This window comes from Adiantum capillus-veneris, chromosome 29 (assembly GCF_014529385.1).
Source record: "Adiantum capillus-veneris isolate H3 chromosome 29, ASM1452938v2, whole genome shotgun sequence".
Taxonomy (NCBI): Eukaryota; Viridiplantae; Streptophyta; class Polypodiopsida; order Polypodiales; family Pteridaceae; genus Adiantum; species Adiantum capillus-veneris.
In genome coordinates, this window is record NC_140959.1 from 9,876,336 (window position 1) to 9,901,996 (window position 25,661).

A 25,661-nucleotide genomic window follows, 5' to 3' on the forward strand; every position below is an offset into this window, starting at 1 on the left:
AGGCTAACACAATTGCTAAACCTAAGCTCACTCCAGATGAAAAGGTAGCACAAGGAATTTTAGGAGGATACATCACGTCGGAAGAGCAAAGCTCTTATTCTAAGGAAGGTCGTTGTTTCATTGTCACATTAAGGGTCACATAAAAAGAACATGTCCTAAGCTTGACTCTAATGAATCTAAAAATCCACAGAATCCACTTCCTCTATCAATGCAATTAATGATAACACGAGTGTGCCCCAAGTTTCTCCCGACCCTTCCATTGATGAGTCTCTCATTAAATGTTATGGTCATATGACGGGGCAGCTTTTTGTCATATTGTTTGACCCAGGTAGTATGCATGATGTGATCAGTCTCTCTCTTGTTGAGAGAGCCCGCCTAGAGGTTAGTTAGAAATCTCCTCTCGAGGTCTCTGGCTTCGCTCCCGGTATGGACTCTCTCATTACGAAAGAGTGCCTTGATGTGTTGTTTACAGTTCAACAAGCTGCTTTCCGTAAAATTTTTTTTGTCTCTCCTCTCTCAGGATGTGATATGATTTTGGCATTTGATGGTTTTGTGAGTATAACCCTCTCATTGATTGGGCGGAAAATACGTTCGTGTTAGGTGCAGCGGAATGAATGTTGTATTTTCTCAAGATTAGTGATCTTTACTGCTCAAGATTCCTTTTAGTTCTTAGGGAAAGAGAGAGCTTTCCGTCTTATGGAGAATGCTATGATCACGAACAAAGTGAGTGGATATTGTGCGTGCAAGTGAATGAGACTGAGAGGAGAGAGAGAAAAGATACGACACCCGAGAGGTTGTAAAACCCTCCTCCGAAGGCCCCACTCTCGTCGGCGAGAGTGGTCTATTCTTTGATTGCACAAAGGTGTACAATGCGTATGCAATGGACTATGCAACTTGATCTATGCCGATGACGACGACGGTGACGACGACGACGAGACGACGATGACGATGACGATGACGACGACGACGACGACGACGACGATGGCTGAAATCTGAGATCTTCTAATCGCTGAATTTCGGGACTGTTTCGGTGGCTGAAAATGACTGTTTTGGCTGCGTTTTCTTGGCTGAAAAATGAGGTTTCTTAGGGCTGAAAACTGATGGTCTTTATGGGCTGAATCTGCTACACTTTAGGTGAATAATGCCGGTCTTAATTTGCTGCTGAAATCCAAAAACGCCAGGGCTGAAATTGGTCCTTCTGTCGCCGGGGTTTTGCAAATGCAAAAACGCTAGGCTGATCTGCTGTGTCGTGATGACGCCGGGGCTGATCTGCTGTGCACAAATCGCCAAGGCTGATCTGATGCAAAAACGCTAGGTCTTCTGTGGAGAAAACGCCAGAGTAGTCGCGGGGGTCGGTGTTGCTGAGAAGTTGCCTATTGAGCAAGGTGCTCCTGCTGCCTCTTCTGCGAGCAAGTGCTAACTTGGGTTTGCTTATATATTAACTTAGCAAAATTGCCCTACCTACTTTTGTTGGAAAGTCACTTAAAAATAATAAGTGAAAATACCAATAAATAGGAAAATAGGCTAAATGCATTGGAAAATTCCCCTAACTGATGCTAATGGATTCTGATGGGAATTCCGATGATCATGCTGTGTGCAACCGGAGGATATGCATCTATGCTAAGTGACTGGGCATGCACGGTCTACGAATAGACTCACAAAAGTGCCAGATCACTGCTAATCTAAACTGATTGGACTGACTGATCCTGCTGTGGTGTAGCTTGTCCACGGACACATAGGGTTGGGATGTGTCACGTGACATCCCCTCCTTTTCAAAGTGAGGTATTGGTACCGAACTGTATGGCGTCGAGGGAGATCGCCAACAGCATCCGGAATGCTGGAAGGGACTCTTCGTCGGCCCACTCGGATGTGTGGGTCGTGCGGTACTTGAACTTCATAAAGGTCTGCAACGCTTGCTTCTTTGGGCCGCGCCGAAAGCGACACAAAGTCTTTTGAATCTCCTTTCTTGCTTCAACTTCATCTAGAGTCCTGCTTCTTTCGTCTTCAAGAATCTCCATGGCTGAAAATTCGTGAAACAATCTCCAACACAAAACCATGAACATACCCATTCCATGTATAGTGAAGGAAAAAAATCTTGTCTTCTCTAAAGACTGTGTATGCAATGTCGATGAACATAGAGATGGAGTGACAACCCGTTGATCAAACACATGCAAACAATGCGATCGAATCTTTTCTGTTTGATCGAAATCAATCAACTGTGGCAAATCACAATGGAAATGCCCATGCTTGGTGCTCATACTATCATGTGCTCTTTTGGAAACTGTCATGCCAGGGAAGAAACATGGAATGTGACTTCTTGACATACAAACTTTTTAACTTTTCATGAACAATCCGCATACATTCGTGCTCATCCATGAGAGAAACGTGCTCAACATGCAATATGTCATGCTTAGGAAAAGGGATCACATAACGATGTTGACTAAAATACAGGAAACCGTCACGAATGAAACACTCGAACAATGCGTGCGTATCAATCATGTGAACACATAATACTTCCTGTGATGGTTCTTTGGACCAAGGCTCGAGAGTCAAGATTGGTTCTTCCTTAATGATCGAATCGTCCTGTGGGGGTTCTTTAGACCTCGACTGGAAAGCCAAGATCTGATCTTCGTGATTGATCGAATCTGCGAGGTTAGTTTCGCTAAGAAAAGCATCATCCTTGTGAACAATCATCCTTTTGAACAATCACATCATCTTCATGCAAATCATCATGCTTGTGAGAAATCACATCTTGATCATGCAAATCATCATGCTTGTCATTGTCATCCAAATCATTATGCAAATCATTTGCATCCAAATCATCATGCTTATCATTGTGCTTCAAATCATCATGCAAATCATTATCATTCAATTCATCATGCTTCTCATCATCATGCAAATCATTATCAATCAAATCATCATCATGCTTCACACAATCATGCAAATCCTGTGTGTCATGCTTCGGAGAAGAAGAAACAGAGAGAGTCCCCTTTTCCCGAATTTCGTGCATCGGTGCCGGCACTTGAGAAAAGAGTTGCAACAAGGCGGCTTTCCTTTCTTTGTACTCATGCTTTATGGCTGCCATTCTTTCTTCATGTTCACGCTTTCTTTCTGCATTTCTTGCTTCTCGTTCTAACTTCTGTTTCAGAAAAAATTGCTGCAAAGCCTCCATAGGAGTTAGTGCAATCTTTGTCGTAGATGGGAAAGGGGGAGGGTCGGAAAAACCTCGTGGTGGGGAAAATTCTTCTTCGCCTCTCTCATGCTCATCACCTCCAAGCGAAGTATCCATTCCGCTTCGAGTGATGATCATCCTGCAATCGTGGGTTCTTGTGGGTTCTTGGGTTCTTAAGTTCACGAGGAACTTGGGTTCGTGCGGGTCTTGAGGTTCTTGAGGTCCTTGATTCATGAGAATCTTGGGTTCTTGAGGTTCTTGAGGGGTTCTTTCGCTTGCAAATCGCGTTGGAGAAGGATCTTCTCTTCACCCGAGTTCTACTCCTTTCTGCGGGCGCACCCCTTGGTGGCCTTGCGCTCACACCAAGGTTGCTTTTTCCCACCTCACGTCGATTGGCCGGCCGCTAAGTGCACGGTCCGCTCTCAATGAGTGAAAAGAGACACAAGGGGAGGCTGGACAAGCCCTTCTTTTTTGGGATTCTTGTCACTCTTCAGCAAAACACGATTAGGAATCGCCACGCCCAAGTAAACTTGGGTTCGTGCGATCACAACAAGCAAATTTTTTTTGTGTGGTTCTTTCCTTGAGTAATGCAAAACACTTCCAAAGCTTTGATACCAATGTTAGGTGCAACGGAATGAATGTTGTATTTTCTCAAGATTAGTGATCTTTACTGCTCAAGGTTCCTTTTAGTTCTTAGGGAAAGAGAGAGCTTTCCGTCTTATGGAGAATGCTATGATCACGAACAAAGTGAGTGGATATTGTGCGTGCAAGTGAATGAGACTGAGAGGAGAGAGAGAAAAGATACGACACCCGAGAGGTTGTAAAACCCTCCTCCGAAGGCCCCACTCTCGTCGGCGAGAGTGGTCTATTCTTTGATTGCACAAAGGTGTACAATGCGTATGCAATGGCCTATGCAACTTGATCTATGCCGATGACGTTGACGGTGACGATGACGATGACGATGACGACGACGACGACGACGATGACGACGACGACGACGACGACGATGGCTGAAATCTGAGATCTTCTAATCGCTGAATTTCGGGACTGTTTCGGTGGCTGAAAATGACTGTTTTGGCTGCGTTTTCTTGGCTGAAAAATGAGGTTTCTTAGGGCTGAAAACTGATGGTCTTTACGGGCTGAATCTGCTACACTTTAGGTGAATAATGCCGGTCTTAATCTGCTGCTGAAATCCAAAAACGCCAGGGCTGAAATTGGTCCTTCTGTCGCCGGGGTTTTTCAAATGCAAAAACGCTAGGCTGATCCGCTGTGTCGTGATGACGCCGGGGCTGATCTGCTGTGCACAAATCGCCAAGGCTGATCTGATGCAAAAACGCTAGGTCTTCTGTGGAGAAAACGCCAGAGTAGTCGCGGGGGTCGGTGTTGCTGAGAAGTTGCCTATTGAGCAAGGTGCTCCTGCTGCCTCTTCTGCGAGCAAGTGCTAACTTGGGTTTGCTTATATATTAACTTAGCAAAATTGCCCTACCTACTTTTGTTGGAAAGTCACTTAAAAATAATAAGTGAAAATACCAATAAATAGGAAAATATGCTAAATGCACTGGAAAATTCCCCTAACTGATGCTAATGGATTCTGATGGGAATTCCGATGATCATGCTGTGTGCAACCGGAGGATATGCATCTATGTTAAGTGACTGGGCATGCACGGTCTACGAATAGACTCACAAAAGTGCTAGATCACTGCTAATCTAAACTGACTGGATTGACTGAACCCTACTGTGGTGTAGCTTGTCCACGGACACATAGGGTTGGGATGTGTCACGTGACAGTTCACTTTCAATGCCAAAAGTGGAGAGCAAGTTGTTCATTCTCCCTCTCTCATTGCTAATGTGCATGTGAAGATTCAACGGATTCAGGAGAAGGAGACTCTCTCAGTCTCCTTCCACAAAGCATGACACATAGAATTTGCATGATGATACGCATGATGATTTGAATGACAAGGATAAGCATGATGATTTGGATGACACTGACAAGCATGATGGTTTGCATGATCAAGATGTGATTTCTCACAAGCATGATGAGTTGCATGAAGATGACATGATTGTTCAGAAGGATGATGTGTTAGTTGATGCTTTTTCTAGCGAAGCTAATGAAACTGGCCTGTTCAATCCAAAAAGGGCGGTAGACTTTACTTCAAACCTTGATTTAGCTTTCACCCATTATTAGTCGTCTATTCTACCTGTACTTTCAAGACACAACACGGGGGAAAGGGATACAGGCTGCTAGAATGCACCTGTTTGACACCAGATTGGCCCCTAACTTAGGCGCCCCTTTCGGTATTTCTTTATTGTTTAAAAGAGGGAGTAAACGTTGTGGTTCCCTACAAGCTGCCCCGCACAAACTTGGCTGAATTTCAACTGTTCCGGCCCGATTTCGGCAACATAATTGTACTAGGACCCTTCACAGTCAGTATTCCCACGCATTGAATGACCTTCCAGTTGCATACGGGCACTTTGCAAAACCTGGCGAGAATCTGCAGCACGCTGAATTCTCTGTTTTCAGCCCCGAAAATGCGCCAGATCACCTGTACAGCGGTCCCCTCTCGTCCCCGAACCTCTTGGGGATATTAGGGACCGTTTAGGGCCAAAACCCTAAACCTGCAAAAATACACAGCAGGCTGTAATTTACTGTTTCGGGCTCCGTTTCGCGTGCCGGTCGCATCCGTAGCAAGTCCACGAGCTCCCGCACCTGTAGGGCTACTTGCCCTTTGAATCGGACGAGATTTTTGGCGTGAAACCTCTCCGAATTCACCTATACCTGCGGGGGATTAGCTGTTAGCTGATCCAGTACCTGTGCAAGAGGCTCTTGCCTTTGCAGTCGCGCATGAACCCACACAACTGTACATTGGTCAAATGAAAAGCCCACTAGAGGGACATAACATACTGCCATAGAGGAGAGAGAGGGCAGTGCGTAGCGTGCAGGGCATCACTCCTTGCACCGCTGAAACCGGCCCGTAGGGCGGTAGGCGTTGGCTTTCACCCGAAAATCTTTACTTAAACACACACACAGAGCACTTTGCAAAGGAGACCTGTAACGAGAATTAACACTTCATCACACACACGGCTCGGAAGCTAGAATGCTCCGAGCAGACGCCGACAACCTGTAGGCCCCAAAATTGGCGCCCCTTTCGGTATTTCTTTATTCTTTAGGAGGGTAAATTACAAGGTAAGGTCCTGGGAATCCTTCACGTGTATCCACCTAGATACCATTTGATTTGGCCAAATTTCGGCAGCATAACAGCCTCAAAACTTGCGCGAAACCAATTCCCCTGCTGGAACTCGCTTGCACTGTCGTATACCCTCTGATTCTTGTCCAAAAACAGTAAATTCAGCACGCTGTATTTACTGGTTTTTGCCCTGTTTTCAGCCCCAAACAGTCCCCTAACTGTCCTTTGCCAGTGGGGCACGATTCCCAATGATCCTGGCGTCCGTATGGCTGAAAAACAGTCAAATTACAGCGCATACACAGCGCTGATTTTGCACCTGTACGGTGAGGTTATGACCCTCACCAGTGCCTGCTTTGGAGCAGCAGTTAGCTACCCCTGTTCCTGCTCAAGGAGGCTCTTGCCTCAGCACAAAAGCATGAACCCACACAACTGTACATCAGTCAAATGAGTAGCCCTCTTGTGGGGCATCACATAACTGCACGTAGGGGAGAAAGAGAGCAGTATGTAGCGTGCGGGGCATCACTCCCGTCACCATACTGTGCATAGAGGGCAAGGTAAGCATTCCATAGCTTCTGTACCTGTTGCAATCCGCCTGTGGCTGAAAATGGCGCCCCCTTTGATGATATGCAGCTCGTTTTTGCCTCCCAGAGTAGCAGAATCGCTCACAAGCTGACACGTCGCCCAGTTTCCGAGTTTGGGCTTTCCCTGCTAAAAATATCTCAACTGGTGCGTCAGTTGACTTCGCGGCAGAGTTGTAAAGTGTTCCCCTAGTCATACCGAAGGTAATGACGCGAACACATTTCGTGGCCCAAAATAGCAGTTCCCTAAATTTTAGGAGATGCTTCCGTTGGGCTCCCACTGGTCTTCTGACCATCTATCCTCATTGGGACCGCATCCAAAAATGCAATGTGGCCCAACTGTCAGATACTTTTTGTTGGTAGTCCCACCTTGACTTTACGCCTTAATTGAGTTCACTTCCTAGCATCCACCAACTTGCTAAGTGCGACGGGGGGACCTATATGATCTTGCTCTGAGCCTAGACATCCTCTTACCATACGAATTCCAGTGCCGACCACTTCTCGTCTGCGGGTGAATCTACCGTTCACATTGGCCATACAATGTCCGACCGTTTGCTACTTCAAGAAGAGGGTCTTAAACAAATAAAATAAACCCCATTGGAAAGAAACCAACAACCAAGGTTAGCAGTTGCCACATCTCTGTGACATGGTTAATAACTGCCACGTCCTCGTGACATACCCCCCTCTTGAAATCGCAAACGTCCTCGATTGCATACCATAAATACTCAGGATGTACCGTGGGTGGTGGAAAAACTGAGTGCATAGCTTGGTATCCAGCTCCCTGTCCATTGAAGACAGCATGCTGGCTCTGAAAGGTGGCGGGCTGAACTGGCATAACCTGTGGAATAGGCGTTCTAGCCACCTGTTCAAGCACGGGAGGAACCTGCTTTGGAGCCCCCGACTCCGCAACATGCGAGTGTTCCCTTTCCTCCTGCGCCTCATGAAGTACCTGGGCTTGAGCTTCAACAAGCTCCGTACGCGGCGTAGGTTGCCTATTTTGATGTTGCACTGGTGGCGCTTGCAAGAATTCCATAAACCTCGGATTCTGCACCAGTTGCGAAAAGACATTCACCGCGGCAACTAACTGAGTCTTAAACGCATCATCCTCGAGTTGCCCTGTCATAAAGCCCTGTACTACTGGAGGGACATTCACGTTAACAGGAGGTACAGACTGACGTGGCCGTGAGCTCTCGCCAATCTCAAAAACCATAGGAATCTCCTGCCTGTCCTTTGGAGAGGAACCCTCTTCCATAATTCCCTTCCCCTTGTCGGTCATAGTGTAATCCCCGCGTTCTTGCAATGTGTGTCTTTACCCTGAACAATCTAGGCTCACTCTTTGAGGAAAAAGTGATTGAAGTCCCGGCAACGGAACCATGAAACCGGCCCGTAGGGCGGTAGGCGTTGGCTTTCACCCGAAAATCTTTACTTAAACACACACACAGAGCACTTTGCAAAGGAGACCTGTAACGAGAATTAACACTTCATCACACACACGGCTCGGAAGCTAGAATGCTCCGAGCAGACGCCGACAACCTGTAGGCCCCAAAATTGGCGCCCCTTTCGGTATTTCTTTATTCTTTAGGAGGGTAAATTACAAGGTAAGGTCCTGGGAATCCTTCACGTGTATCCACCTAGATACCATTTGATTTGGCCAAATTTCGGCAGCATAACAGCCTCAAAACTTGCGCGAAACCAATTCCCCTGCTGGAACTCGCTTGCACTGTCGTATACCCTCTGATTCTTGTCCAAAAACAGTAAATTCAGCACGCTGTATTTACTGGTTTTTGCCCTGTTTTCAGCCCCAAACAGTCCCCTAACTGTCCTTTGCCAGTGGGGCACGATTCCCAATGATCCTGGCGTCCGTATGGCTGAAAAACAGTCAAATTACAGCGCATACACAGCGCTGATTTTGCACCTGTACGGTGAGGTTATGACCCTCACCAGTGCCTGCTTTGGAGCAGCAGTTAGCTACCCCTGTTCCTGCTCAAGGAGGCTCTTGCCTCAGCACAAAAGCATGAACCCACACAACTGTACATCAGTCAAATGAGTAGCCCTCTTGTGGGGCATCACATAACTGCACGTAGGGGAGAAAGAGAGCAGTATGTAGCGTGCGGGGCATCACTCCCGTCACCATACTGTGCATAGAGGGCAAGGTAAGCATTCCATAGCTTCTGTACCTGTTGCAATCCGCCTGTGGCTGAAAATGGCGCCCCCTTTGATGATATGCAGCTCGTTTTTGCCTCCCAGAGTAGCAGAATCGCTCACAAGCTGACACGTCGCTCAATTTCCGAGTTTGGGCTTTCCCTGCTAAAAATATCTCAACTGGTGCGTCAGTTGACTTCGCGGCAGAGTTGTAAAGTGTTCCCCTAGTCATACCGAAGGTAATGACGCGAACACATTTCGTGGCCCAAAATAGCAGTTTCCTAAATTTTAGGAGATGCTTCCGTTGGGCTCCCACTGAACTTCTGACCATCTATCCTCATTGGGACCGCATCCAAAAATGCAATGTGGCCCAACTGTCAGATACTTTTTGTTGGTAGTCCCACCTTGACTTTACGCCTTAATTGAGTTCACTTCCTAGCATCCACCAACTTGCTAAGTGCGACGGGGGGACCTATATGATCTTGCTCTGAGCCTAGACATCCTCTTACCATACGAATTCCAGTGCCGACCACTTCCCGTCTGCGGGTGAATCTACTGTTCACATTGGCCATACAATGTCCGACCGTTTGCTACTTCAAGAAGAGGGTCTTAAACAAATAAAATAAACCCCATTGGAAAGAAACCAACAACCAAGGTTAGCAGTTGCCACATCTCTGTGACATGGTTAATAACTGCCACGTCCTCGTGACAACCGCACTGTACATAGGAGGGAAAGCAAGCACTCCATAGCTCTTAACTTGTGACATGAAACTTGAAAATGAGCTCACAGCTGAAAATCACGTTTTTGCCTTCTCTATAAGTAGTAAACTGGCCTCAGAGTGCCAAGTGTCGCTCATTTGTGCATTTTCCCGCTTTAGACCCTCGGGTCTAAAAATATCTCACCTGAAAATGTCTTTGCGTCATTACGTGCAGTTTGGCATGGGGATCATTTCTAGGTCATCTGACCCCCTTTGTACACTGCAGCCACACCTATAACTGAAATGTAGCCTCTGTAGCAAAGGATTCTACTTTGGCTAGTCAATGACCCCAGTTTGGCTAACCATAGTCCTTGTCCAACCTTAGTGCTCTCTTACCTCAGGCGTGGACTCCCTCTGGACAGTTCCACACTAGCTATGCAATGCAGGGCAGTTAGATTTCCCGAGGGGTGTTTCCAAAAAGTGAGTAAATAAATAATAAGAAAGAAATCAACAAAAAGGATAGATAGTAGTCACACGCTGGTGACAGCTAACCTCGTTGCAGATTTGATCAATCACGAAGAACCGATCTTGGCTCTCGAGTCTCTGTCCAAAGAACCCTCATAGGAAGTATTATGGAACAGCATGATTAGTACGCACGCATTGTTTGAGTGTTTCATTCGTGATCGTTTCGTGTACTTTCGTCAGCGTCTTTATGTGATCCCTTTTCCTAGGCATGACATATTGTACGTTGAGCACGTTTCACTCATGAATGAGCATGAGCACAAATGTATGCGGATTTTTCATGTAAAACTGAAAAGTATGCATTCAAGGAAGTCACAATCCATGTCTCTTCCTTGGCACGACACAGTTGTAGAAACAGTATGAGCACCAAGTATGGGCATTTCCGTTGCGAATTGCCACAGTTGATTGCTTTAGATCAGAAGAGAAAGATTCGATCTCATTGTTTGCGTGTGCGTGGTGAACGGTTTGGCACTCTGTCTCTTTGTTCATCTACATTGCATGCACAGTCTATTAGGACGACATGATTTTTTCCAATCACTTTACATGGAATAGGTATGTTCATGGTTTTGTGTTGGAAATGGTTTCAGGCATTTTCAGCCATGGAGATTCTTGAAGAAGAAAGAAGCATGACTCTAGATGAAGTTGAAGTATCGAAGGAGCCTCAGAAGACTGTCGCTTTCGGCGCGGCCCAAAGAAGCAAGCGTTGCAGACCTTTATGAAGTTCAAGTACCGCACGACCCACACATCAGAGTGGGCTGTCACAAGCCGTGTCACCACGTGCCAATAGAAAGGAACATACTGAACAGAATTTTAGCACTTCAATAACAACTGAATTGAAAGAGACGACACGCGACACGGAGTGGCGGAATTCCACCCCAGAGAGTATTGGCCCCAAACTTTGGCGGTATTTCTTTATATTGCATCAACACAATACAAGCCGGTACTCGAGACTCTGCACCTTCGCCAGGAAGCATGCCAGAGAATGAGCCCTAACCTCATATTTAAAGGCCCTTGGCCTAAAAAGCAATTATAGTGAAAAGCCTTTAAACTTAAAAGCATCTGGTCCAAAAAGCAATGCCAAAAGCTGTCAACGTAAATCACGGAAATCCGTAGAGCTTGCCACGTCATCAGTCAGCGTAAATCACGGAAATCCGCTTGTTGTCGTTAGGGTTAAGGTTAGGGTTTTTGCAGTTTTAGGATTAGGGTTTCTAGAATTAGGGTTTCAGCAGTTAGGGTTTCTAGTAGAAATTAGGGTTTAGGCCCCTCGGCCACATCTGTAAGTTGGCTCCATTCTTTAGGCTTTGACACGTCAGCAATTTGTTACATCTCCCCTTCTTGAAAGGGAGTAATCGTCTTCGATTACAGTATATCTGCAAAACAACTCAAGTTAGCTCAAAAATTTCCGAGGGACATTCCGAGGGACAATCAATTTGCTCTTTTTATTAAGGAGTTAGCTTCTCCTTTCTGCTCTTTTGATCAAGGAGTTAGCTTCTCCTTTCTGCTCTTTTGATCAAGGAGTTAGCTTCTCCTTTCGTCCAGATTGGAACTCTTGATATTCCGACGCAGTAAAATTAGCCATCACACCCAGACCGTACTGTTCCACGGGTGTCTCGATGCACTAAAATTACATACCCAGGCAACCTCATCCAATTAGGAATATTCAGTAGTTGGCACATCACAATGCAACACAAATGTTTACATATGCATGTTACAAGACATAGAAACATAAAGCCGCCGATGAACACTCCCCCCGCAAATAACCATCCAGGTCCGGGCCATGAGCTGTTCAATGACTCCCTCATCACTCCTCCTGCTAATAACCTAAAAAGGTCCGGGCCATGAGATATAGAGGCCATTTACAACCAAACGCCCTCCAGACCGCAGCCTGCGTCGTTTGGAGGTGCTAAGAGTAACCATTGCTCAGACTTCTTAATACTCCTCCCGCATAACCATCCAGGTCCGGGCCGTGAGTAACAACAAGAATACTCCCCCCGTAAATAACCACAAGGGTCCGGGCCATGAATAAAAAAACAGCACTTTTCAATCATTCAATACTCCCCCCGCAAATAACCACAAGGGTCCGGGCCATGAGTAAAAACAACACTTTTCAATCATTCAATACTCCCCCTGCAAATAACCACAAGGGTCCGGGCCATGAGTAAAAACAACACTTTTCAATCATTCAATACTCCCCCCGCAAATAACCACAAGGGTCCGGGCCATGAGTATGAACAAGCATTCTCGAACATCATTTCTCACTTCTCCACCCGGGAGTAAAATCACCAATCATTGAAACCAGTATCAAGCCAGAGTCAAACAATTCAAATCGGCACCAAAACAGGTTCAAAACAGATACCATCCATTTCAAACAAATTCCAAACAGGATCTCAAACAGATTTCAAACTTAAAAAGCAATCTCGACATCAGTCGAGCTCGAAAAGTCGACTGACTTTCCATCTTGAAACCTGCACCAAAAATTAGGGTTAGGTTCCTTCCATGAGGTCGTAGCTGAGCACATCATGGTCCATCAGCTCTTGGACAGACAGTGTTTCTTTGGCGGCGATGGTAGTCCCAAGAGATAGCAATCACACCGAACCTCCAAGGTCATATGCTCGTGAAGAGACATCTACTGAGAGACGTTGAGAAATTTCAAGTTATAATCTGCTAGGGTTTCCATGGCAAGCATTTCAGGACACCCCACTCTGCTAGAAGTTGCACTCCAAAGAAAGATGTCAGAAACCATATAACTTCGGACAAAAAAAATTCTTGAAAGCTTGCCAAGTACTTGGAGTATGCTGCTTGGTAGCTGTAGATATCAACATCTGCATGGCACTGCTTCTGAGGAAAAAGTTAAAACAGTGACTTGAAACAAATCTGGATCCTTCTCTTGCAAGTGATCTTAATTGGTTTATGCCCTGTAAGACACTGCGATGAAGACGGGAGCGCGCCCGATGCGCGATGAAGTAAGGCTGGGAGTGGCTAATAAGCCCGGCTTGGAGGGCGAAGATCTCTCAAATAAAATTCCATCAATAGCTCTGTCTGCTCTTTTGTAGGACCGGTATGCTTTCAGAAAAGCACACCCCCGATGCTTTGATACCACCGTCACAAGCTGGGCACCACGTGCCAATAGAAAAGAACAGATTGAACAGACTTTTAGCACTTCAATAACAACTGAACTGAAAGAGACGACACGCGACACGGAGTGGCGGAATTCCACCCAAGAGAGTATTGGCCCCAAACTTTGGCGCCCCTTTCGATATTTCTTTATATTGCATCAACACAGTACAAGCCGGTACTCGAGACTCTGCACCTTCGCCAGGAAGCATGCCAGAGAATGAGCCCTAACCTCATATTTAAAGGCCCTTTGCCTAGAAAGCAATTACAGCGAAAAGCCTTCAAACTTAAAAGCATGTGGTCCAAAAAGCAATGCCAAAAGCTGCCAGCGTAAATCACGGAAATCCGTACAGCCTGCCACGTCATCAGCCATCGTAAATCACGGAAATCCGCCTGTCCCTCTTAGGGGTAGGGTTAGGGTTTTTGCAATTTTAGGGTTAGGGTTTCCAAAATTAGGGTTTGCAGGTTTTAGGGTTAGGGTTTAGGGTTTCAGCAGTTAGGGTTTCTAGTAGAAATTAGGGTTTAGGCCCCTTGGCCACATCTGGAAGTTGGCTCCATTCTTTAGGCTTTGACACGTCAGCAGTTTGTTACATGGGCCGCTTCCAGGATTCCGGATGCTATTGGTGATCTTCCTCGACACCATACAGTTCGGTAACAGTACCTCACTTGAAAAGGAGGGGATGTCACGTGACACATCCAACCCTATGTGTCCGTGGACAAGCTACATCACGACAAAGGGTTCCGTCAGTTCAATCAGTCTAGATTAGCAAGTGTTCTGGCACTTTTGTGAGTCTGTTCGCAGACTGTGCATGCCCAGGCACTTAGTGTAGATGCATATCCTCTGGTTGCACACATCATGATCATAAGCATTCCCGTCAGAATCCATCAAAATCCTTCAGGAGTGCATTTAACCTATTTTCCCTATTTTTGACATTTTTCCTTATTAATTTAAGTGACTTTTGTTGGAAAGTAGGGTGGGCAAATTGAGTAAGTTTGTATATAAGCTAGGCTAGCACTAATTGGCAGCAGAAGCACCATTGCTCAACAGGCAACTTCTTAGCAAGATCCCCTTGGTGGCGTTTTCCCTCCAAGCAGAAACCTCAGCCCCTAGCGTTTTTCATCAGCATCGCCATAGCCTCCCATTGGCTGGCGTTTTCAGCAAGTCATCATCGCCATACAGTCCCAAGCATTGGCGTTTTCCATCTAGACTTCCTTGCCAATTCTTCTCAGCCTAGCGTTTTTCCTACAAGCACCTATCGCCATAAATCTCAGCCTTTGGCGTTTTCAGCAGGCCATTGTCGCCCCTTTGCATGGCGTTTTCAGCAGATAAAGCACCAAAAGTTTTCAGCCTTCGACCACCTAAAGACCAGCAGATTTCAGCCGCAACGATCAGCCCACAGTAGCGTTTTTGGTTCCAGACATTTTCAGCCATTAGCGTTTTTGGGACAGCAGCAGTTTTGCATCAGATTTCAGCCAGTAGCGTTTTTGGACAGCAGTAAGATTGCATCAGTTTTCAGCCCTTAGATTGGTCTCGTCATCCCCGTCGTCGACACCGATCTAACCTAGATTTGCATCAGTCACATGCACCCACTTTGTACCAGTTTGTGCAATTAATCGTAGACCACTCTCGCCAACGAGAGTGGGGCCTTCAGGGTTTTACAATGTCTCTGGTGTCGTATTTCTCTTCTCTCTCTATCTCTCCGTCTCATACACTTTCATGCACAGTGTCCATCCACTTGTTTGTGATCATTGCACTCTTTCATTAAGAACGGAAGGCTCTCCCTTCCATAAGAACAAAAAGGAACCTTGAGCACAATACGGAGCACTCATCTTGAGAAAGAACAACATTCATTCCGCTGCACCTTACATCATTAGGGTGTTCCGCGTTTTGCGAGCTGGTCCGTACATGCTATGTCACGTGCACATCTAACCCTATGTGTACGTGGACAAGCTACTTCATGACAAGGGTTCAATTAAGTTCAATCAGCCTAGCTTAGGAAGTGTTCTGGTACTTTTGTGAGTGTTCGTAGGCCGTGCATGTCAAGATACTTAGAGTAGATGCATATCCTCTGGTTGCACAAAGCATGATCATTAGATTACAGTCAGAACCCATCAGGAGCATTTTTACAGTGCATAGACCTATTTTTCCTATTTTAGCCATTTTCACTTATTATTATTAAGTAACTTTTGTTGGGAAACTGGGTAGGGTAATTTTGACAAGCAAGTATATAAGAAAACCTAGTGCTAGCACTTTCTGGCAGAAGAGGCAGCAGAGACCCAGTGTTTGACAGGCATCTTCTTAGCAAGACCCCAACAAGACCACCTAGCGTTTTTGCAGCAGATATCCCTAGCGTTTTCTGCAGCAGCACAACTAACGTTTTCATCAGGTAACTAGTCTTGGCCAGCTTAGCATAAGCCCTTTATCTATGCGTGCATCGGAGCTATCTCTTTTTTGTTGCGAAGCGGATGTAGCGTTTTGACTTTACTTCAACCGGCAGTAGCAGATTCACAATAGACATCCATAGCGTTTTTGCATCAGAAACAACAGATAAGCCCTAGCGTTTTTGGATCAGTAGAACATCTAGCGTTTTGCAGATTCTCCGCGACAGATGTAGCCTTTGCATCAACGTTTTGCATTTTTAGCGTATAGACACCGTAGAACAAGTCCCGAACCTCGTAGATCTCACCTTCCCACAGCAGATCCTCGTCGCACGGTCAGGTCAGCCAGCGTTTGCAGATTCAGCCCGGAAAAGCATTTACCTTTTCAGCAGGTCATCGTCGCATCATCGTCATCGTTGTCGTCACCGACATAGAGTCAGAATTCAGCAGATACAAGATTTGCAGATTTCAGTCCATAGCATTTCCAGTTTTCAGCCCGCCGTCTCGTCGCCATCCTCATCGTCGTCAACATCGTCGGCAAGACCATTGCATTCAGACCATTGTAGAGATTTGTGCAATCAATAGTAGACCGCTCTCGCCATAGAGAGTGGGGCCTTTGGAGGAGGATTTGACAACATTCTGGTGTCATATTCTTCTCTCTCTATCTCTCAGTCTCAGTGTCTTCATGCACAGTGTTTACCCACTTTGTTTGTGATCATTGCATTCTCTCACTAAAGGAACGAAAGGCTGTCCCTTCCGTAAGTAAAAGGAACCTTGAGCACAGTTCGGAGTACTCATCTTGAGCAAAATTCAACATTCACTTCCGTTGCACCTTACATTGGTATCAGAGCTTTGGCAATGTTCTGTATCACTCAAGGAAAGAACCACAAGAATTTTTTTTGCTTGATGTGGTCGCACGTAACCCAAGTCCTCTTGGGTGTGTCAATTCCTAATCGTGTTTTTGAAGAGTGACAGGAAACCCAAGAAAGAAGGGCTTGTCCAGCCTCTCCGTGTGCCTCTTTTCACTCATTGAGAGCAGACCGTGCACTTAGCGGCCGGCCAATCGACGTGAGGTGGGAAAAAGTAACCTTGGTGTGAGCGCAAGGCCAAGGGGTGTGCCCGCAGGAAGAGTAGAACTCTGGTAAGAGTAGATCCTTCTCTAACGCTAAAGAAAGAACCTCAAGGACTCAAGAACTCAAGAACCCAAGAACCTCAAGACCCCAAGTTTCTCGTGAACTTACGAACCCAAGATCTCAGTGTAAGGTCATCACTCGAAGCGGAATGGATACTTTGCATGAAGGTGATGAGCATGAGGGTGGTGAAGAAGAATTTTCCGCACTAGGAGGTTTTTCCGACCCTCCTGCTTCCCCATCTATGCCACGGTTTGCACCAAATTTGATGGAGGCTTTGGTCAAGTCGATGATGGACATGATGATACACCAAGAGGCGCAACGCGCCACCTTTGATCGCGAGCGGTTAGCCTTGGAGCGTGAGCGCTTGGTGGCTGAAGATAGCAGGGTAGCCTTAGAGCGCGAGCTTGAGCAAGCGCGCTTGGCGGCCGAAGATAGACAAGCGACCTTGGAGTTAGAGCGTGAGACGCATGCAAGAGTTGGTCCTATAGGTACTCACCTCGAAGTCCGAGCCGGCAAAAGAAGTTGGTAGTTCATCAAGTAGCACAAGCAGAGATTCAGACTCCAACAACCCCGTCACCGAGAAGATCACGTTCAGTAAGTATGATGGTAAGATGGATGCTAGTGTTTTTCATTCTTGGCTGTATCAATTTAATGCTTATTTTGCGACAACCAAGAAAACATGAGATAGCAAGGTTTTGACGGAAGCTATGTACCTTGCTGGTGATGCCATTAATTGGTACCACGCATGGCAAGAGGCACAGTTGGTCGCGCACCTAGAGGAAGCCGACAAAGACGCGCCCCTTTCCTTGAATTGGGCCGACTTCCAGGACAAGCTCAAGGCGCGGTTTATGCCACCACAATACCTAGCACGGTTGAAAGATGATTGGCGCGGTCTCAAGCAAAATGGTATGCCCGTTATGTTTTTCTCTAATCGTGTTTTGTAGCTCGGCACCCAATTACGCAAATCGGATGCTGAACGCAAGGAGGCATTCCATTATGGATTGGACGAGTATATCAAGTTTGATGTCAAGGTACTTGATCCAAGCGATCTCAACAAGGAGGTAGCGATTGCTCTCGCGCAGGAGATGAAGCACAACAAGGGAAAGCCTAAGGAGGAGAAGACTTCTCAAAGTACCTCTCAGAATCCTCAGAACGGTAAGAACGGTAACTCTTCTAACCAATCTTCCTCTAGTCTCTCAAAAAAGAACACTCAAAATGAACCTAAGGGTAAAGCAAACACAATTGCTAAACCTAAGCTCACTCCAGATGAAAAGGAAGAACAAGGAATTCTAGGAGGATACATCACGTTGGAGAACAAAGCATTTATTCTAAAGAAGGTCGTAGTTATCATTGTCACATCAAGGGTCACATAAAAAGAACATGTCCTAAGCTTGACTCTAATGAATCTAAAGGACCCACAAAACCTACGTACTTTGTCAATGCAATAAATGAGAATACTGTGTGACCCAAGTTTCTCATGATCCTTGCATTGATGAGTCTCTCATTAAGTGTTATGGTCATGTGAAGGGTTAGTGTTTTGTCATATTGTTTGACCCAGACAGTATGCATGATGTGATTAGTGACTCTCTTGTCGAAAGAGCCCACTTGGAGGTTAGCAAGACATCTCCTTTCGAGGTATTGACTCTCTTATTACACGAGAGTGTCTTGATGTGTTATACGGTTCAACAAGTGTCTTTCCGCAGAAAATTTATAGTATCTCCTCTCTCAGGATGTGATATGCTTTTAAACATTCGATGGTTTCGTGAGCATAACCCTCTCATTGATTGGGCAGCTAATACTTTCACTTTCAATGCCAAGAGTGACTCTCATTATCATTCGTGGGGAGCAAGTTGTTCATTTTTCATCTCTCATTTCTAATGTGCAAGCGAAGCTTGAAAAGAATCAGGAGAAGGAGACTCTTTCAGTCTTTTCTTCTCCAACGCACGACACACATGATTTGTATGATCAAGATGTGATTATTCACGAGCATGATGAATTGCATGATAATGATAAGCATGATGATTTGCATGATAAAGATGTGATTATTCACCATGATGATTTTTTACAGGATAAAGATGTGATTATTCACAAGGATGATGGTTTAGTTGATGCTTTTTCTAGTGAAGCTAACCTCATTACAAATTCGATCAATTACGAAGAACCGATCTTGGCTCTCAAGTCGAGGTCCAAAGAACCCCCACATGAAGTATTATGTGTTCTCATGATTAGTCAGCATGCATTGTTTGAGTGTTTCATTCTTGACAGTTTCCTGTATTTTAGTCACCGTCTTTATGTGTTCGCTTTCCATAGGCAAGCCATATTGTACGAGGAACAGGATTCACTCATGAATGAGCACGGATGTATGCGGGTTAATCATGAAAAGATGAAATGTTTGCATTCAAGGAATTCACATTCTGTGTCTCTTCCTTGGCATGACGCAGTCTCAGAAAGAGCACAAGAAGGATTGAGCATCAAGCATCGGTATTTCCATTGTGATTTGCCACAATTGATAGATTTAGATCAGAAAGACAAGTTTCGAGTCCATTGTTTGCGTGTGTTTGATGAACGGTTTGACACTCCATCTATATATTCATCTACATTGCATGCACAGTCTTTAAGAAGATTAAAATTTTTCCAGTCACTTTACATGGAATGGGTATGCTCATGTTTTTGTGTTGGAAGTGGTTTCATGAATTTTCATCCTAGAAGATTCTTGAAGAAGGTAGACGCATGACTATAGACGAAGTTGAAGCATTGAAGAAGCCACAAATGAGTTTGTGTCGCTTTGGTGCGGCCCAAAGGAGCAAGCGTTGCAGACCTTTATGAAGTTGAAGTATCGCATGACCCACACATCAATGTAAGGTGCAACGGAAGTGAATGTTGAACTTTGCTCAAGATGAGTGCTCCCAACTGTGCTCAAGGGTTCCTTTTACTTACGGAAGGGAGAGCCTTCCGTTCCTTTAGTGATAGTACAATGGACGCATACAAAGTGGTGAACACTGTGAATGAAGGTGCTGAGACTGAGAGATAGAGAGAGAAGAATACGACACCAGAATGTTGTCAAACCCTCCTCCGAAGGCTTCACTCTCTATGGCGAGAGCGGTCTACTTATGATTGCACAAATCTCTACAATGCTTGGACTTGCCGACAATGTAGACCGCTCTCTATGGCGAGAACAGTCTACTTATGATTGCACAAATCTCTACAATGCTCGAGACGGGCTGAAGTTTGGGAATGCTAAGGGCTGAAATCTGCAAATCTTTCTCTGCTGAATTCTGACTCTATGTCGGTGACAATGTCGATGCGACGACGACGACGACGACGACGCATTGAAAATGCAGATGCTGAAATTTGCGTTTTTTGGGCTGAATCTGCAAACTACGCTGGATCTGACCGTGCAACGAGGATCTGATGCGGGAAGGTGAGTTCTGCGAGGTTTGGGACTTCTTCTGTGGGTTCTAACTGTTGAAAACTGAAAACGCTGGTCTATGGGCTGATTCTGTCGCGAAGATCTGCAAAAACGTTGAGGGTGTCAAGCTGATGCAAATACGCTAGGGCTGATTTGGGCTCTGCTGTGGGAATCTGCTAACGCTAGGGAGTGTGTTGTGTCTTGCTGTGGATCTGCTGTTATGCAATGCAAAAACGCCAAGGGTTGAATTGCATGCAAAAACGCCAAGGTTGAATTCCTTGCAGAAAACGCTAGGTCAACTGCTTGGGGGGAGGGGGGGTCTTGCTGAGAAGGTGCCTGTTGAACCGAAGTTCCTGCTGCCTCTTCTGCCAGAAAGTGCTAGCGCTAGGTTTCTATATATACAAGCTTATGAAATTTGCCCTACCTAGTTCCCAACAAAAGTCACTTAATAAATAAGTGAAAAATGTCAAAAATAGGGAAAATAGGTTTAATGCACTGGAAATTGCTCCCGATGGATGCTGATGGTAATGTTGATGATCATGCTGTGTGCAACCAGAGAATATGCATCTAATCTAAGTGTCTGGACATGCACGGTTTGCGAACAGACTCACAAAAGTGCCAGATCACTTCCTATTCTAGACTGACTTGACTGAACTGAACCCTGGTCATGCTGTAGCTTGTCCACGGGCACATAGGGTTGGATGTGTCACGTGACATCCCCTCCTTTTCAAAGTGAGGTACTTGTACCGAACTGTATGGCGTCGAGGGAGATCGTCAACAGCATCCGGAATCCTTGAAAGGACTCTTCGCCGGCCCACTCTGAGGTGTGGGTCGTGTGATGCTTGAACTTCATAAAGGTTTGCAATGCCTTCTTCTTTGGGCCGCGCCGAAAGCGACAAAAAGTCTTCTGTGGCTCCTTCGATGCTTCAACTTCGTATAGAGTCATGCTTCTTCCTTCTTCAAGAATCTCCATGGCTGAAAATTCCTTAAACCACTTCCAACACACACCATTCCATGTGAAGTGATTGGAAAAAATCTTGGCTTCCTAAAAGACCGTGCATGCAATGAAGATGAACAAATAGACGGAGTGCCAAACCGTTCACCACATACATGCAAACAATGAGATAGAATCTTGTGGTGCTGATCTAAATCAATCGACTGTGGCAAAACACAATGGAAATGCCGATGCTTGGTGCTCATACTTTCTTGGGCTCTTTCTACAATTGTGTCGTGCCAAGGAAGAGACATGGAATGTGACTCCCTTGAATGCATACTTTTCAGCTTGTCATGAAGAATCCGCATACATCCGTGCTCATTCATGAGTCAAACTTGCTCAACGTACAATATGTCATGCCTAGGAAAAGGGATCACATAAAGACGCTGACTAAAAGTACCGAAAGGGGCGTTAGACTTTGGAGCGAGTGCATCTGGAAGTGGAACTCGGCCACTTCATGTCGCGACTATTGTTTGGTTTTAACTTGGAAGTGCTAAAATTTTCAGTTCCGTTCGTGTGTTGCTGTGAGATTTGGTAGAATGACACCCATAGGAATATGATTAACAAGTGCATTAGTCAGCAATTGACAAATTAGAGATCGCTGCAGACCACTGGCAGATACATTGTTTGCTCTTGTGCTACCACTGTGCTCCCCTGCTCACGCAACTCCTCTATGGATTGTGTCACCAGCGTGTGACTACTATCTATCCTTTTTGTTGATTTCTTTCTTATTATCTATTTACTTTCACTTTTTGGAAACACCCCTCGGGAAATCTAACTGCCGTGCATTGCATAGCTAGTGTGGAACTGTCCAGAGGGAGTCCAGGCCTGAGGGCAAGAGAGCACTAAGGTTGGACAAGGACTATGGTTAGCCAAGTGGGGTCATTGACTAGCCAAAGTGGAATCCTTTGCTACAGAGGCTACATTTCAGTTCTGGATGTGGCCGCAGTGTACAAAGAGGGTCGGATGACCTAAAAAGATACAATGGCAGCATCTCCTAAAATTTAGGGAACTGCTATTTTGGGACCTGAAAATGTGTTGGCGTCATTACCTCCGGAATGACAAAGGGAACATTTTCTTACTCTGCCGTGAAGTCAACTGGGCAACCGGTTGGGATATTTTTAGGCGGCAACCCCGAAACGGGAAAATGCTTGTAAAAGTGCCAAGTGGCACCTTCTGGTGCACTTGCCTCATGCAACAAGAAGTGGCGCTGAATTTAGGAGGGGAAGAGCCTCATTTTCAGATTTGGTCACAGGTTAAGAGCTATGGAGTGCTTGCTTTCCCTCTTATGCACAGTGCGGTGCCAAGAGTGATGCCCTGCACGCTACGCACTGCCCTCTCTCTCCCCTTTGGCAGTATGTTATGCCCCTCAAGTGGGCTCTTCATTTGACCAATGTACAGTTGTGTGGGTTCATGCGCGATTGCCGAGGCAAGAGCCTCTTGCACAGGTACTGGATTAGCTAGCGGCTAATCCCCCCGCAGGTACAGGTGAATTCGGAGAGGTTTCACGCCAGAAATCTCGTCCGATTCAAAGGGCAAGTAGCCCTACAGGTGCGGGAGCTCGAGGACTTGCTACGGATGCGACCGGCACGCGAAACGGAGCCCGAAACAGCGAATTACAGCCTGCTGTGTATTTTTGCAGGTTTAGGGTTTTGGCCCTAAACGGACCCTAATACCCCCAGGAGGTTCGGGGACGCAAGGGGACCGCTGTACAGGTGATCTGGCGCATTTTCAGGGCTGAAAACAGAGAATTCAGCGTGCTGCAGATTCTCGCCAGGTTTTGCAAAGTGCCCGTATGCGTCGGGAAAGTCAGTCAATGCGTGGGAATACTGACCGTGAAGGGTTCTAGTACAGTTATGTTGCCGAAATCGGGCTGGAACAGTGGAAATTCAGCCGAGTTTGTGCAGGGCAGCTTGTAGGGAACCACAGCGTTTATTCCCTCTTTTGAACAATAAAGAAATACCGAAAGGGGCGCCTAAGTTAGGGGCCAATCTGGTGTCTGTCTACTCATACAGGTGCAATCTAGCAGCCTGTATCCCTCTCCCCTTTGTTGTGTCTTGAAAGTACAGGTAAAATAGACGACTAATAATGGGTGAAAGCTAAATCAAGGTTTAAAGTAAAGTCTACCGCCCTTTTTGGATTGAACAGGCTGGTTTCAGATTGCTTTTGCAAATGATATTTGCGATTACCACTGCTTAGATCCTTACTTGGTGCTCATGCTTATGCAAGCTTTCATCACTGACTTGTCCTACTCTTTTGAAGTTCTTTTTGCAAGATCAGGTGGTTATCTATCTGTGGTCTTTAGGGAGTTGCCCTGCTCCTTTTGATGAATTTTATGCTAGGTCTGAAGATGGTTCTTTCTTGGGCAGCTGTTACTATTGTGCTCCAGATCTTCAATATCGGCTGTTTCTTTTGGTGTGTACGGTGGTCCAGCTGTAAACTGTCCCCGTGGTGTGTGCCATTGGTTGGCCGAGAAGATTTTAGATGTCTTGGCAGCTGTACCGCTTGGGGCTGTAGGAGGCTTGGAGCTGTAGGAGGTCTTGGGGAAGATTTGTGCGGCCCCTTTTTGGAGTCATTAACATTTTCACCTTCCTATCCTCCTTGTCTGCACATATTGTGATACCTATACTGGCCGGTTGGTTTTTCTACTTCAGATTTGTGCTTCCAGAGGGGTTTTTCCCATTGTAACAGGGAATAGGGGGAACACAGCCCAAACGTTCCGAAACGGTGTTCTGGACGAGTCCTGTTCCCGAAACGGAGATGGGAATGGAACGCCGTTCCGGAACGGGGTGTAACCGGAACGGTGTTCCGGCGGTGTTCTGGAATGGGGGGAACGAGGTGGAACATGAGGCGGAACGGTGAAACGCGGGGTGGAACGGGCAAAAGTAGGCATTTGGGGGGAAAAAAGTGGGCTTTTGGGGGCAGATTTGGGGCTGTTCGGGGAACATATTTGGTGCACTTTGAGGGCAGGTCAGGGGGCAGATTTGGGGTTGTTTAGGAGTTTATTTGGGACTAAGCTGAATGGAGGTAATTCAAGTCTTACTTTAGATGGACCGTTCCGTCCCCCCCTCCTCCTCCCCGTTCCCGTTCCCCGTTCCCGTTCCCGTTCCGGGTAACTATGGTTTTTCCACCATTGGTTGTATCTTGTCATGTGGCTTCTTGTTGTGTTTGTAATTGGCAGTGTCTGCATCTCGTAATGTTCAATATCAACAGGGTATGACTTTTTTTTTGTTTTTTGTTTTTTTTTTTGAGAGAGAGAGAGTTTTTGACTCTTTTGACATCTTCAGAATGCGGGTGATAGACTGCATGGAGGTGCCATTACATCTCTAGTAGATATTATAGGATCCGCAGCCATATTCTCCACAGGGAAAACATATTCTGGGGTATCTGTGGAGATAAATGTTACGTTCATGGCTGCAGCTCCTCTTGGTGTGAGTACCCTTCTTATGCACTGGTCATTTTGCAATTATCTTATTACCTTAATCTAAAGAAGGATCAGCATTTTGACATGGTAATGAAGCTTTTAACAAGGTGCCTTCATAACTTGCTTTTGTCAGGAGGAGATAGAAATTGAATCGAAAGCTTTACGTGTTGGGAAAAGCCTTGCGTTTGTTGCTGTTGATATACGACTGAAAGCCACTGGCAAATTAGTGGCCCAAGGTCGACATACAAAGTTTTTGGGGTCAAGTCCTCCAAACGTGGCCCGTAGTAGACTATAAACTAAGTACAAGTGTATCTTTCTTCAATTATTGAGGTGTATTGTTTTTACTATGTATTCAACATGTGCTTCAGTATTTGTTAAAAGTATGTGGTCCCATTCCACTATGTGGAGGGCCCTTGCCAACCAAACATGCAATTTAGCATGATAGATTGCATGCGCCACCTTCCTGCCATCATGTTGGTCGCATATGCAATTCAGATTGCGTCATCAGTGTCTGAACTCCAGCGTAAAGTCGACACTTGAAAGAAGTGCTTTGATGCTCGGAGTTGATGATCCAGAAAGAAGGTTGCATGGTGAGATGAATTTTGTCGAAGTTTGTCGTTTCAACTGAGCAGACTAAGCGGGCATGCAATATTGCACCTAACATTTTTCTGCTTGCTGAATTGCATCATCAACGAGGTTGGTTAATACAGTGGCATTGACTGCGTAACTTCAAAAAGGTTTTCTGCATGCTATCGGTTGGTTTTGCTGAGCTTGTGATTGGCATGCAATTTCGATTTGCAGCTATTATCTGGTGTCAGCTAACTCTTGTCTTTTTCTTTGTTTATTTTGGGAAGGGGTCTGCATGGGTGGGTTGGGATACTTCTTTACATAATGCCCATTTATTAGTTTTT

General features: G+C 45.7%; 1 protein-coding gene across 1 annotated transcript in view; it reads left to right on the plus strand.

Moving 5' to 3' along the window:
- The window catches only part of LOC147418737 (uncharacterized), a 35,007-nt gene extending 9,661 nt beyond the window's left edge, over nucleotides 1-25,346 (plus strand). Inside the window, exons 2-3 of the mRNA XM_086506389.1 lie at nucleotides 24,614-24,757; nucleotides 24,884-25,346. Of these exons, the coding sequence (XP_086362515.1) occupies nucleotides 24,614-24,757; nucleotides 24,884-25,045 (306 nt within the window). The 3' untranslated portion in view covers nucleotides 25,046-25,346. The remainder of the gene's footprint in view (nucleotides 1-24,613; nucleotides 24,758-24,883) is intronic.
- Nucleotides 25,347-25,661: the final 315 nt, after the last annotated feature.